The 14,911-nt window shown below is 32.7% G+C and overlaps 1 protein-coding gene across 1 annotated transcript in view; it reads left to right on the forward strand.

The window, feature by feature from the left end:
• The window catches only part of LOC139500092 (cholinesterase-like), a 32,636-nt gene extending 24,690 nt beyond the window's left edge, over positions 1–7,946 (forward strand). Inside the window, exons 9-12 of the mRNA XM_071288832.1 lie at positions 1,787–1,845; positions 3,863–4,001; positions 5,370–5,505; positions 6,827–7,946. Of these exons, the coding sequence (XP_071144933.1) occupies positions 1,787–1,845; positions 3,863–4,001; positions 5,370–5,505; positions 6,827–7,076 (584 nt within the window). The 3' untranslated portion in view covers positions 7,077–7,946. The remainder of the gene's footprint in view (positions 1–1,786; positions 1,846–3,862; positions 4,002–5,369; positions 5,506–6,826) is intronic.
• The last annotated feature ends 6,965 nt before the right edge of the window (positions 7,947–14,911 follow it).

The raw sequence follows: 14,911 nt of genomic DNA on the forward strand, positions 1-14,911 counted from the left end.
TAAAGTCCTATGTTAAACTAAGTCCCCCGCTGGCGGCCATCTTGGATGATGGATCGGCTACAAAGTAACAACACTTAGTCTGCACCTCATAAGGAACATTCATGCCATGTTTGGTTTCATTCCATTTAGTGGTTCTCTAGGAGAAGTTCAAGGTGTAAAATGTTAACGACGACGACGACGGACGACAGACGACGGACGCCAAGTGATCAAAAAAGCTCACTTGGCCCTTCGGGCCAGGTGAGCTAAAAAAGCAGACCTTCCTAGCTAAGTAGGAGATTACACATTCAAAGATACTGTCTGCATTTGTTACTGAATCATGTAAACATGTTTTGCTCGTCATGTAATACCCATCCTGATAAACAGTTTAAAAATCAAAATAGGTATAAAGAATGTGAAGCTATTATTCAGAAGCTATTTTTCAGTATGCTCAAACATATCAAACGACTGTCATATCCTGACTTGGTACAGGCATTTCCTTATGTATAAAATGGTTGATTATACCGTGTATATCAGTCGCATACAATTCCATTATATTGACAACACTGTGTAAACAAAACAAACATATAAAATAGGGAAACAACAATAAATATTCATTTAATCGATTTACACGCTTCTGAATTTAAACGGATACAATCTTAGTACATAATAATGATTTGAAGAAAAAAATATTAGTTTGCAAATAAAGGCAACAGTAGTATACCGCTGTTCAAACTCATAAATCCATGGACAAAAAACAAAATCGGGGTAACAAACTAAAACTGAGGGAAACGCATAAATATAAGAGGAGAACAACGACACAACACTACAATGTAACTAACACACACAGAAACGGACCAAGCATCAGACAAAATCCCACGAGAATAACAAATATAACATCAAAACCAAATACATGAATTTGGGATAGACAAGTACCGTGACACGTCTTATCGGAATGTCAATTTACACTCAAAAATATCAGAAAACAAACGACGCAACGTTAAATTGTAACACACACAGAAACGAACTATAATATAACAATGGCCATATTCCTGACTTTTTTTAGAAAATTTTCTATCCCTTATCAAGAAATTATTGAAATAATTTAAGATCTAAATGTCGACTTGTTCTAATTTTAATGAAATATATAACTTTCGTTTTAATTACTCACGGTTTGACTCCCCTAAAATCGGAAGGAATTTTCTCTTTAAAATATGCTGCTTCACTTGCTGTCTTCAAATTTCACATAGAAATAGTTATGATATTACTATTAATATACTAGAATAACTGTATTTTGGCACATCAAATTGAAAATGAAGAATTATTGACTCCTCAAGTATGCATTATTCGTGTTGTAATTTAAGTTTCGGTGAAATTATCAATAAATCTTGACTGCTTTTAGCATGATTTACCTTCCTTACACCAAATGTTATGAAACTTATACACAATGATTAATACCACCAAAAACATATGAAGTTTCTTGATTGGATTACATCACTTTATCCGTTCTTGGGTTATGGCCTTTAATTTATGGTAAATTAACTGTTTTGAGCACTCTATCACTTTTACTGTTCTTCAGTTAGGTCCCTGTATTACTGTATCTATTTCGGTTGTCCACACTATATCTTTGTGCTTTCTCACAAAACGTTTCATTTCTACGATCGAAAGTTTAAATAAGTATATGGACTCTTGCATATTTACAAGCTGGGGCATTTGTGTCCTATGAACTCGTTCTTTTTTCTCTATTTTTGTATAGAACGCTTGTTAAAATTGGTGCATAATTGTTATTTATATTATCTTCTTTTGACAGATACTATAGAAAAAGTTTACGAAGAATGGAAGAAAAATAATATATCTCAGTATCCACATGTAAGAAACTGACATATTAATTGATATAGTACAAGCAAACTTGGAAAATGGGCGAATTTCCCGTTTGAATTTGTTTTACGGGTACATGTAATTAATTACAAAACTTATCCATCAAGGTTTCCAATTCTACGTTGTACTAAGTTCTTTGAATATTGTCTTTAACGAAACTGTCATTGATTTTATGTTTCAACAGTTTATTTTATTACACAAAACATGTTTTGCTATAATTTTATTTTCAAGAGTTTTATTGAAAAAAGACATGTACGGATATTGAGTTATCGATTTTTATAATCCTACAAGCTGTCGATTTATTTATTTGGGAAAGGCGTCATCCCTATGCCTGTCTCAAATTTCAAAATTTAACTGTCACAATCGAAAGCTCAAAAGTATCAAACGAATGGAAAACGACTGACGTGGTACTGACATTTCTTTGTGTAGACAATGGTGGATTAAACCTGGTATGACAATCGCATATAATTCCGTTTTATTGACAACAATTTGTAAACAAAACAATCAGATATAATAAGGATACAACAATTCAAAAATAGGGGCACAGAAGTCAACATTGTGTTACTAGTATATCAAATCCAACAGTTTTACATAATGTCCAAGATGAATGGTACCTAGAGTTTTTAGCAAAATCATAAAATGTTTACTCCTCCCTCGGTACATTCTTTAAGCGCCTGTACCGAACCAGGAGCCTGTAGTCCAGTGTATGTCTGTGGTTGCCGCTTGTCATAATATATGTTGTGTGATATTACATTTGGAAGTTTACATCAAGCTTTCGCATGGCTGGTGATGCTTGGCGGGATACATTTACTCTGTAGACGCTCCTTTAAGAGTTTATGACTTGTCTGATTACTCCTATAGCATTAATTGTATCATATTATCTCCTATTTTTGTTAATATCAAAAGCCTTTTAAATCATATTTTGCGGTATATTTATTACTTGTTAAATGTTTTACAATAGCCCGAAGTTGTTCACATGAACCTTTGACTGATATTTGTTACATCGGTAATCACACCACATATTGTTACTTGTAAATACAACATTATTCTTAAGCAAATTAACTCCAGTTGAAAGTTTCTGCTGTATGTTTAATGCAGTTGGAAACTTAAACGTTACATAGGAACTTAAAAGATAAATTATATCTTTGATTGTCCATTTTTGCAATAATTTAAAAAGAAATGCTGCTTCGGTTTTATTAAATTGTAAACCTGATACCTTTTGTTAGCTAATATTCGTGTGTTTCTCTGTCCCATATTTTCTCCCATTTATTTGTATTGTAATCCTGTCATGTGTTGTTGTCATTTTAATGTTATATCTAACATTGTCATTAAAGCGGGAGGTTTGGCATGCCACAAAACCAGATTCAACCCATTTTTTTTCTTAAAATGACCTGCACTAAGTCAGGAAAATGGCCATTGTGATAGTATATTTCGTTTCTGTGTGTGTTACATTTTAATGTTGTGTTTCTTTTGTGTCGTAGTTTTCCTCTTATATTTGATGCGTTTCCATCAGTTTAAGTTTGTAACCCGGATTTTTTTTTCAATCGATTTATTAATTTCAAACAGGGGTATACTACTGTTGCCTTTATTTATTATAAACGAGGGAATAAGAAAGAAATATGAAATTGAGAATTGAAATGGGGAATTTGTCAAAGAGACATCAACCCGACTAGAGAGCAGATAACAGCGGAAGGCCAACAATGGGTATTCAACGCAACGATTATTTCCTGCACCCGGATGCGGTCATCAGCTGACCCCCTAACGTCTGATTTTTTTTCAACTCTCAACTTGTTTATTCTTTTTGACAGATCAGATTTGAAAACATATAATACATGATTTGGAATCTTTTATATATTGCATGCATTAGGATGTACTAAACTACCATATCATCGTCTAATCCTTATAAAAAATAGATAAATTGCCTTAAATTACAAAAACTTGCTTGATGTTGCTTCCCATAGTATTTATCTATATGTCCCCGATATGAATTTTATCTTTTTTTTTTCAGTATGCTCAGATGGGATCTGACCTCATTTTCTTCGCGCCTATGGTGAAACTGGCCGACTTGATATCAGAATGGATGAAACGTGTATATATGTTGAGTTTCGAGTATGTTTCCCAAAATCTTACCGGACCTCAGTGGCAGGGTATTTATCCTTTAATTGCTAAAAAATATTTAAAGAAAATGAATTTATCGGAAACGGGATTTAAATTATATATATATATATATTTCTGCATAAGTTTGAATATATCAACTTTTCTTTTAGGATGATAGCTGGAATTGCATAGTGAAATGATTTAATGAAATAAATATCAAGACAGTTATTTAATTGGTAATAGGAAAGGACAATTTTCTTTGCATATTTTTCACATAAAATACCAAACGCAAACACTTATACAGACTGTCATACAAGTGAGAGGTTTAGCGCTATAAAACCAGGTTCAATCTACCATTTTCTACATTAGAAAATGCCTGTACCAAGTCAGGAATATGACAGTTGTCTATTCGTTTGATGTGTTTTATCATTTGATTTTGCCATTTGATTAGGAACTTTCTGTTTTGATTTTTCCTCTGAGTTCAGTATTTTTGTGATTTTACCTTTTTCTTATAAAACCTACGCAAATTCGAACATTTATAAGTTTTTATGATATACTTTAAATGTTTCAACAGTCCTCATGATTGCACGTTTCTTTTTAGTCTTCAACAGGAACCGTCCAAACTTCAAATACATTTTTAAGAACCAAAGGATTTAATGTATAAGGAAGCTACTAGGAAAAAATAACTGGATAATAACTTTGTTTTTTCTCTCGTGTAGCTGTCAAGTTAAAGCTGTATTTATTTATCATTTAATAAAATAATTTAGGAAATGCAATGGTCTTACGTTCAGGAATTCCTTATGCACTAGCATGTATAGCTAAATGTCCACAGAAAAACATTTTCCAAAACGCTGTGTCCTCTTTCAAAAAATGCCAGAATAACCTTCATGGAAAACGTTCCAAATAAAACATATCATATTTCCTTCATTCAATTATCTTTTCTTCCGAATTTTAGAGCACATAATGAAAATCTGAAGTAATATGAATCACCAAGAAAAATAATAATGATTCAAATTAAACTTTTCTGTTAGAACATTACAGGTCAAATTCTAATAAGCTTACTGTTTGGTATTTATCTTGCTTGAAATAATTTAACTTTTGTTTTGAATTTCTCTTTAAATGTCTCTCAAACGTTTGGTTTCAAGCAAACCTTATGTCAGTTATCACAGAAACTGTTTTTTTACTTTTACATTAAACGTAGTGACGACACCAAATGTGAGAGAAAGTGCAATGTTGCCAATTGAAAATTGTAAGAACTTTTCTACTCAGTTGCTCCGGAAAGGTATGCAAATCCTTCTTCCCTAGTGACAACCATAATGAACTTCTCACCAAAAAGCAATATCATCCATCAGTCAAAATCATAGTAAAGAAGACGGTTCGTTGTAATTCTTTTTTAATTGAAAAAAAATACCTTACAGGTATTCCCCATGGATGGGATCTATTTTATTTATTTGGAGCTCCACTAGTTGGTCATTCACACCATGTATACACACCAAGAGATGTACAGGTTTCCAAGACAACGATGAAATTATTTAGCAATTACGTTAAGTATGGGTAAGTTTATATCTTTTTCAAATTTGTTATACCATTTTATATGTGTAGCATCACATGAAACGAGTTTCTTGTAATTAAACTGTTTAGAAAATTATTGTATATTTTTTAAAATATTTATAACGCATCCACAACGTATAATCAACACAACATATTGCATTCAATGAATGCTAATCAACTTTCTAGTTAGTTCTTTTGGTTTATCGATCGTGACCTTAATAGCAATCAACACAGAAACATGCAAACCCACTAAAAACAAGGATAGAACGACGTATATTTCCTTTTTTATTTTATATTTTTGTGTCGATTAGTAAATTTATCTTTGTAATAAGAATAGTTAAATAATTTGGGATATCATATCTGTTCTTTCAAAGTTAATTAACAATATCCATCTTTGCTAACGTACTCTTTCTTCGCGGTTTTTCCGTCGCACACTTGTGCTGTACGGTTACCCACGTTCTGGCGAGAGGTCGCTCGGCTTAGGTTAGTACAAACGGGAAAGCTATCGAATAATCAGAGTATGAAAAGGCAGTGATTCAAAAGCAGTATCTTTTTGCAGACTTTGATAAGATAAAGAATTTTCTTTTTTCCAAAAAAGTCTATGTAAATGTATGTACAGTAAAACTTACCCATCAAGTATATGCAAAATATTCAGGTTTGTTTTTACTATGACTTAAACGGATATTCGTATACCATAATATCCTACTCTGGGGTAGTACTAGTTTTAGTTTAGGAAGTTCAAGTCGTTGTCAGTTTTTGTTTCATTCCTTCACATAACTATCATCCAATATGCTAAATAAAATAAAATAAAAACTTTAAAACTTCGTACGTTCAAAGAGCTTTCCTTTATTTATCTTAACCAGGAGCGGTCATACAGTCTAAACAAGGAATGATAAAATACGTAAAATCGTCAGGAGTTACAAAATGGTATAAATATAAAAAAAAAGAACGAGAGCCGAATCCATCGAAGTTCAACCTGATGCTGCGTTCACACATAATTCGATTTTGATTTGCATTCACTTATTCCGAATTAGTTTAACTTTTTACGTCCGAACGTTAATTGTAATTCCAATACACCTTATCGCTATTTGTCCGCCATTACTGGACATTACAAAAGTTCCCGTAAAATTTTGACGTCATAATAGAAAATATCTTACGCCACAATGGAAAAGGGATTGTTGTATGACGCAAAATGTCGAGCATGACAGATTCTCGGGTCAAGCGGAAATAACGATGAGGTGTATTGATTTCTCTGCTAAAGATACTCTTGGAGACTATCAGTCAAAACTATTACATGTCTTTTAGATGTTTTGTTTTATTTTAGATATTTAAGTGTAGATGGTAAGCACCAACTAGATATCTATAACAGTACGACGAAATCTTTTAATAAGCTTCATTACCAGAATGGGAAACCAGTGGTTTCAGCTGAATACAACTTTAGAAAACCAAGAATAGACTTTTGGAACAAATATTTGTTTTCGGAAGAACCTTTTACGTGCAATGAAGCTTGTAATGTTGACTTAAGAATACATTTTTGTATATGTTGCTTAATAGCTGTGTATTCATTCAATTGATTTACTACCTCATCGATGCAGCTGTATATATAATGAATAACATGTAAATACATATGTATGTTATGTAACTGATATTGCAAATAACTCGTAAACTATTTTTCTGTTTAATCATGTAAGGAATGTACTTTTTTGTAAAGCAACACTATCGAATACTATCTTCAGCTGACGTCGTTAGATTCTAGCGTAAAATATGACTTTCGTATATTCAAACTATATTTTTCTTTATTGCATGTCAATCATTTTAATGTTTACCTACATGTTTATAGGAAATATCATATTGCTTTTTCAATTTCACATCCGCATCAACCCGGGACATCAATATAATCCCCCAAAACAATACTGGATTGATTAAATTGGAGGAGGATCAATATGGTGTCGGATAATGAAAAAATACATAGGTAAATTAAATGTGTCGTACATTTGAGTACAATCGTGCTAAATCAGCAATCAGTGGTGATATCGATATATCTGTAAAAGCTATAATAAACGTGACTGACATCGATTATGTGACGTCATATAGATTAGGGGCTCATAAAACCTGTACATCCGTGACTTATATCGATATGATCACGGATGGCTGATACAGCATGATTGTCATCAGTTGTATTTCACAAACAATTTCTCGTTTGATATCGGTTTTTCAGGTTTTTCATTTCTATAACAATTAAATCTGCTACAGTGCTTCTGATTCATTATATCATTTCTGGTTCTCTTCATAAACAGTAGAAATTAATGAAGTGACATCATATTCATTTGTTTTTCACAAATAAGAAGTGTTTTACGAGGAAAAAAAAGAATTGTTATCATCAAACGTCTTTAATGTATTGTACATAATTGGTTATTTGTTTCTAAATAAAATGTGTTTTTCTTTGTTGAAATTAAAATCATTCCTAATAGGATACAATGGTAACTTGCCTTTAACGACTTCTTATATAGTAAAGGGCCGTTGGGCTCAATATTTGGCTTTTAAGATTTATGCTCTTGGATAAAGCTGATAAATATAAAAATGAAGATGTGGAACCGTTTGATTGTCTATGAGACAACTCTCCACAAGAGACCAAATGACACAGAAATTAACAACTATCGGTCACCGTACGACCTTCAACAATGAGCAAAGCCCATACCGCATAGTCAGCTATAAAAGGCCCCGAAATGACAATGTAAAACAATTCAAACAAGAAAACTAACGGGATCAGGATCTGCTTACCCTTCTAGAGAACGTGAGATCACCTCCAGTTTTGGTGGGGTTCGTGTTGCTCAGTCTTAAGTTTTCTATGTTGCTTCATGTGTACTATTATTTGTCTGTTTGTCATTTTCATTTTTAGCCATAGCGTTGTCAGTTTATTTTCGATTTGACTGTTCCTCTGATATCTTTCGCCCCTCTTTTATGTACAAAAAATGAACGAAAAACAAATTCGTTACACACAAACAAACGACAACCACTGAATTATAGGCTCCTGACTTGAGACAGGCATATACATACATAATGTGGCGGGGTTAAACATGTTAGCGGGATCCCAACCCTCCCATAACCTGGGACAGTTGTATAGCAGTACAATATAAGAACGAACTATAAAAATCAGTTGAAAAAGGCTTAACTCGTCAGATGGATAAAAATACAAATACTACAAACACAAGTGAAGGTAATTCTAAAACACGTGTCGTGTGCAATGAGATCGTCATGATACGTATATATATCCACCGTCGGACGGTAAGTCACATTTCTGTATCATTGTTGTTTGATATACTGTTTTGACATTGTCTTTATTCAAATGGTACATCTTGATCGAAATTTTCAATTATTGATTAAGTGGTATTTACAGTTATAATAGATAATGTCATACAGACAAAAAAAAATTTTTTTTATTAATGTCCGACTTTGATATGAAGCTGCAAAATACTGCGTATATGCGTATATTTACTATTCCTATCTTTGGCGTAAAAGATTCCATGGTACTCCAGAAACAGTATCATATGTTTTAATTATCAATATGAATTATATAATGTAAGCACGGGTTTATTTAAATTTTATTTGTATCAACAAAATCTCTTTTAAATGGGAAATTCTGGAACCCAGTTTTGATTAGAAGTTCTTGAAGTTACTAGTGATTTATCTTTTGTTATATTTCGTAGGTTAGATGGAGTGGTCTAATAAACAGCTTTTATATGACTCCCCATACCTTGTTTGAAATGTAGGATTTTAAACATAACACTGCGTTCTACAATCGAGAAAAGAGCAAATACCAAAGTTTTAGAAAGGTTTGTGCCGTGTTGCCAAATATTTATTAATCTAGTTTTATTTATTGAATGCTTTTTAAGTCATATGACATGAGTCACTGGTGAAAAACAATGTTTATCCATTTTTTGAATTAATGCTTGTATATATCATTAACTTAGTCTTCTATGCACGATTTTATCATTTTTGAAGCATCCATGTCGTATAATCGTCAAAACATATTTCTTTCGGTCTGTTCTTATGTGAAAATATGGCAGCTCATTAATTGTCGTGTTTTGACATGGTCGTAGTTAACCGTTTGCCACCTTATCAAACAACCAACAAAGAAGCATGGATATTGAGCATGTGTTTAACTGGCATGTCAGTTAACTGCTAGTAGTCTGTTGTTATTTATGTATTATTGTCATTTTATTTATTTTCTTTTGTTACATCTTTTGACATCAGACTCGGACTTCTCTTGAACTGAATTTTAATGTGCGTATTGTTATTCTTTTACTTTTCTACATTGGCTAGAGGTATAGGGGGAGGGTTGAGATCTCATAAACATGTTTAACCCCGCCGCAATTTTGGGCCTGTCCCAAGTCAGGAGCCTCTGGCCTTTGTTAGTCTTGTATGATTTTAAATTTTAGTTTCTTGTGTATAATTCGGAGTTTAGTATGACGTCCATTATCACTGTACTATTATGCATATTTTAGGGGCCAGCTGAAAGACACCTACGGGTGCGGGAATTCTCGCTACATTGAAGACCCATTGGTTGCCTTCGGCTGTTGTTTGCTCTATGGTCGGGTGGTTGTCGCTTTGACATATTCACCATTTCCTTTCTCAATTTTACAATAAGATCATAGTTTATTTAAATGACAAATCTATGCGTATTGCGATCACCAGATTTTTACAAGAAAGGTTACGCTGAGTTCATGATCTCTGTATACGGAAAACATATCGGCGAATTGTTTACTGGAAGCAAACAATTAAAAATAAAGTAAACTGCTTCTAAATTTGGACAAATTATAGAATCTAATATATATATAAGAACATCTGTTTTATAATAAAAACTAGTTATTTAGTTATAAAAACATATGCACCAATTATTTTTTATTTTAAGTTTCATATGACTTAAACCTCTTTTATTCCCCGAGGATATCACAAGCATAGTAGTCAGCACTTCTGTGTTGACATGGATTATCATTGATATGGTCATAATTTTAATCTAACTGTTAAAAAAAAGAATTTTTGAAATACTAAGGCTTTTCCACCTCTGGAATTGATTACTATAGTTGTATTTGGCAAAACGTTTAGTAATTTGTCATCCTCTATGCTCTTCAACTTCGTATTTTCATTGGCCTTTTTCACTATTTTTTTTTCTAGCGTCACTGGTGAGTCCATTGAAGACAAAACGCGCGTCTGGCGTAAATACAAAATTTCAATCCTGGTATCTATGATGAGTTTTTGACTTCCCATTTTTTTTTCACCAAGATAAACTAAAAAACTAATCTCAAACTGATGTTTAGCACTGTATTAATTATACGATTTCTCTCCTTTAATTGTTCCGATGCTTTTATCACATATCTCCGTCTCAGATTTTTTGTGAAATAAATTTTGAAATTTAAGGTCATTGGACGAAATTTTAAGTCAGACTAGACATCCGGTTTGCGTTTCGTTTTTTTGTACTTTATAAATACCAAAGAATATGAATAACGTGTATTTGCTATCTGCTATCAATTTCAAGTTTACTATCGACGGCGGTCACTGAGTTTATTAATAGAGAGGGTCTATATAATATGCCAATGACCGCCGTGGATCGATTAGTAAATTGAGAGTTGAAAGTAAAAAGCAAAGTTGAAAGTAAAAAGCATTATTGAAATCAATAGAAACAAAAAAATATAGGAGTTTTGGAGGAAAAACAATTGTAATGTCCCAAAGTATCTATATTTTTTATACGTTTTCTGAAATTCTTCAGTCATAAAATCTTTTACAAAAATTCATCGAGTCTGACACTATAAGTATAGTAAGAGAGGGTCTATATAATATATCAATGACCGCCGTGGATTGATTAGTTAACTGAGAATTGATATTAAAAAGCAAACACACTTTATTTATAGTAATGTATGTTCATTAACGTATGTTCATATTGAAATAAATAGAAAACAAAAAAATGGAAATTTTGTGAAAAAAGGGAGAAGGGCTTGAAAAACAATTGTCCTGTCCCCAAGAACCTTTAACTTTTATTAACTTTCCTGAAATTCTCCAGTCATTAATTTTTTTACAAAACTTCATCCTACAACACTTTACATGTACTGGCTTTCAACCACGCTCTGGATGCCCGCGATTTCGCGGGTGTGTTTCTAGAATTTATCACTATGCCAATATTTCAGTTTGGGTTATTTTTGGAGGAAACGAAAATATAGGCGCCCATATGTTTATTTTTTCCGTCATCGGACTGACTTTTTGCCAATATTTCAGTTTGGGTTATTTTTGGAGGAAACGAAAATATAGGTGCCCATATTTTTATTTTTTCCGTCATCGGACTGACTTTTTGATATAAAGACTTCCGCTGCCCTTTAGGCCTGTTTTGAAATTAAACACAATTTGCATAAGTACTTGGGACAGAACAATTACATTTTTGCGTTTTTCTGTATACTATGATCATATATACTATAGATAAAGTGTATTTGCTATTTATATATATTATGAATTCCAATAGTTTTCTTTCCACGGCGGTCACTGAAATATTTCTGTATACTACATACATATACTATGAATAAATTGTATAAATTTTCTATAATTTACTAATATAAATTCCAATAGTTTACTGGGGTGACTTTTAATATATCAGTGACCGTTTTATCATATAGTAATTATAGTATATATATATATATACAATATATGTATGTTCATAGTATACAGAAAAACAGAAAGAATAAAAATCGGTATTTGGAAAAAAGGGGAGGGCAAAAAAAAAATGTGCTCAGTCCCCAAGTACCTTTGACTTTTGATACCTCTCCTGGAATTCTCCAGTTATATTTTTTTTACAGTTTACATACGCTCTATTTCCCCGTGATTTCGCGTGTGTGTTCTAGTATAAAAATATTTGTAAAGCCAAACAAGTTGAAGAGCATTGAGGATCCAAAATTCCAAAAAGTTGTGTCCAATACGGCTAACGTAATCTATGCCTGGGGTAAGAAAATACACTGTGGAAAGTATGACGTTGTTAAATAATATGTGTTGTCATATAAAATAACCTGAATCATAAAGTCAAGCATGATTTAATATAAAAAGGTTAGGAATTTTGATTTAGCTGTCCCTCAATGCGAAAACTCCTGTTACGATCTTGCTTCCATAAAACTATTACTATAACTTCGCGGTCAAAACCTACATATAAAATCCGACCATTTCCCTTCCAAACGTTTAAAACTGGCAAATTTAGTTTAAAGAACTTCTAAATGGATTTTTTAAGGACATATCGATCTAAAGCATAAATGATATTATAGGCATAACTGTTATGCGTATGTTTAAATCACGTTATACACATGCTTACCATATTTTAAAGAGCCCTAAAATATCGTACGCTTTACACAACGCTTTCTGTGCGTTAAAGGGTTACCATATAACTTATGCTTTGCACATTCTTTCCATGCTTTAAAAAGTCGACATATATAGTTATCAAAGGTACCAGGCTTATAATTGTATACGCCAGACGCTTGTTTCGTATACATAAGGTGCATCAGTGACGCTCAGATCAAAAAAGTTTGAAAGCGAAAACAAGTACAATTCCAAAAATTGGAGCCAAATACGGCTAAGGTAATCTATGTCTGAGATACGGTAATCCTTTGTATTTCGAATAATTCATCTTTTTGCAAACAGTTAATTTATAAAAAATTACCATATAATTGATATTTATGGCAACATCGAAGTGCTGACTACTGCATATACCGTACGTTTTACCAATGTTTTCTCTTCGTTAAAGAGTCGTCATATATCGCACGTTTTACACATGCTTTTGATACGTTAAAGAGTCACCATATAACGCACGTTTTGCAAGCCCTTTCAAAAGAGTCGCCATATATTGTACGTTATAAGTTTTACACATGCTTACCGTGCGGTAAAGAGTCACCATACATACCGTACGTTTAACACATGCCAATGCGTTAAGGAGTCACCATATACCGTACATTCAACACCTGCTTACCATGCGTTAAATAGTCAGCATTTACCGTAGTTGTTAACCATTCATTTGATGCACCCGATACAATACTTATTAGCTTCTTGAAGAAAAAAATTGTTAATGTTGTTAGTCTTCTTCAAGCTATAACAAAGTATACTGTATAGACCGCACAGTACGCTACGGTACATTATTAGCTTGAATAAGAAAGATGCACTTCGGTCCTTAAAACACGTTCGGAACGGTACGTATCAGAGAGAGGCTGTACATGCGACGCCATATTGGTTGACTGCTGAAGTTGAAAAGGTAAAATGTTATTTAGTTTATGATATGGGTCATTTTCAAAAAATGTCGAATTTTGAAATTTGCTGGTTTAAATCACCAATTATTGTCAGGTATCTATTGTCCAGCTATTGACTATATCAATTAATACAGCTCATTTCAATAATACCGACGGGGAAGTTCTTAAACCTCTTTCTTTACCCAACATAGGTTGTTTTGGCACCTTCTGCAGGAATGAAATAAGGGCACTGCCAAATCCTGTTAAAATTTTGTTTTGTCTAAAACATGAAACATATTTGAAATTTATTTATCTAGAAAGAAGTAAAAACACAAAAATACTGAACTCCGAGGAAAATTCAAAAAGGATCAAAAGGCAAAATCAAAAGTCCAAACACATCAAACGAATGGATAACAACTGTCATATTCCTGACTTGGTACAGGCATTTAGGGCATGCTATTACTTAAGACTTTTCCAGATGCTTATGTGTGTCTGTAATCTGAGTAAATTTTGAGGTGAAAATGAAGTCAATTTAGCCAAATTTTTCGGACGAAAAAAGGGGGGGAAGGGCAGGATCCGCCTATAACTTTTGACATATATTTTGTATTGAATTGTTTATATGCCTTCAAACCTTAGGGGTATAAATGTGCATTTCATTAATAAATACGTATTAAAGTAAAAAGACCAGACGCTTTGCATCTACTATTTAGTCTTGGAGTTGGAAAGCACCGCGTGGTCATATTTTTTAAAGCTAGGTACTATCATTCAACATACTTACAATATTATTTGCAGCCTCTGAATCCATTTCTCTGGTACTTGTATAAAGATTGACGAAATATGTGTAAGAAAGATGTAATTAACGGGACGAAAACTGTTAATAATTGATCAAAATGTCGAGATGAAAACAATGGTTCTTCGAATAAGTACTAGTAGCGGGATGCTGAGAATGGCATTCGGAACGACACGATACCATTTCCGGAGACAGCCGAAAGCTATCTTTCTAATTCAAGCTAATAATGTACCGTAGCGTACTGTGCGGTCTATACATTATACTTTGTTATAACTTGAAGAAGACTAACAACATTAACAATTTTCTTCTTCAAGAAGCTAATAAGTATAGGATAGGGTGTTTGATGTGTTTGAGCTTTTTATTTTGCCAT

This window comes from Mytilus edulis, chromosome 1 (assembly GCF_963676685.1).
Source record: "Mytilus edulis chromosome 1, xbMytEdul2.2, whole genome shotgun sequence".
Lineage (NCBI taxonomy): Eukaryota > Metazoa > Mollusca > Bivalvia > Mytilida > Mytilidae > Mytilus > Mytilus edulis.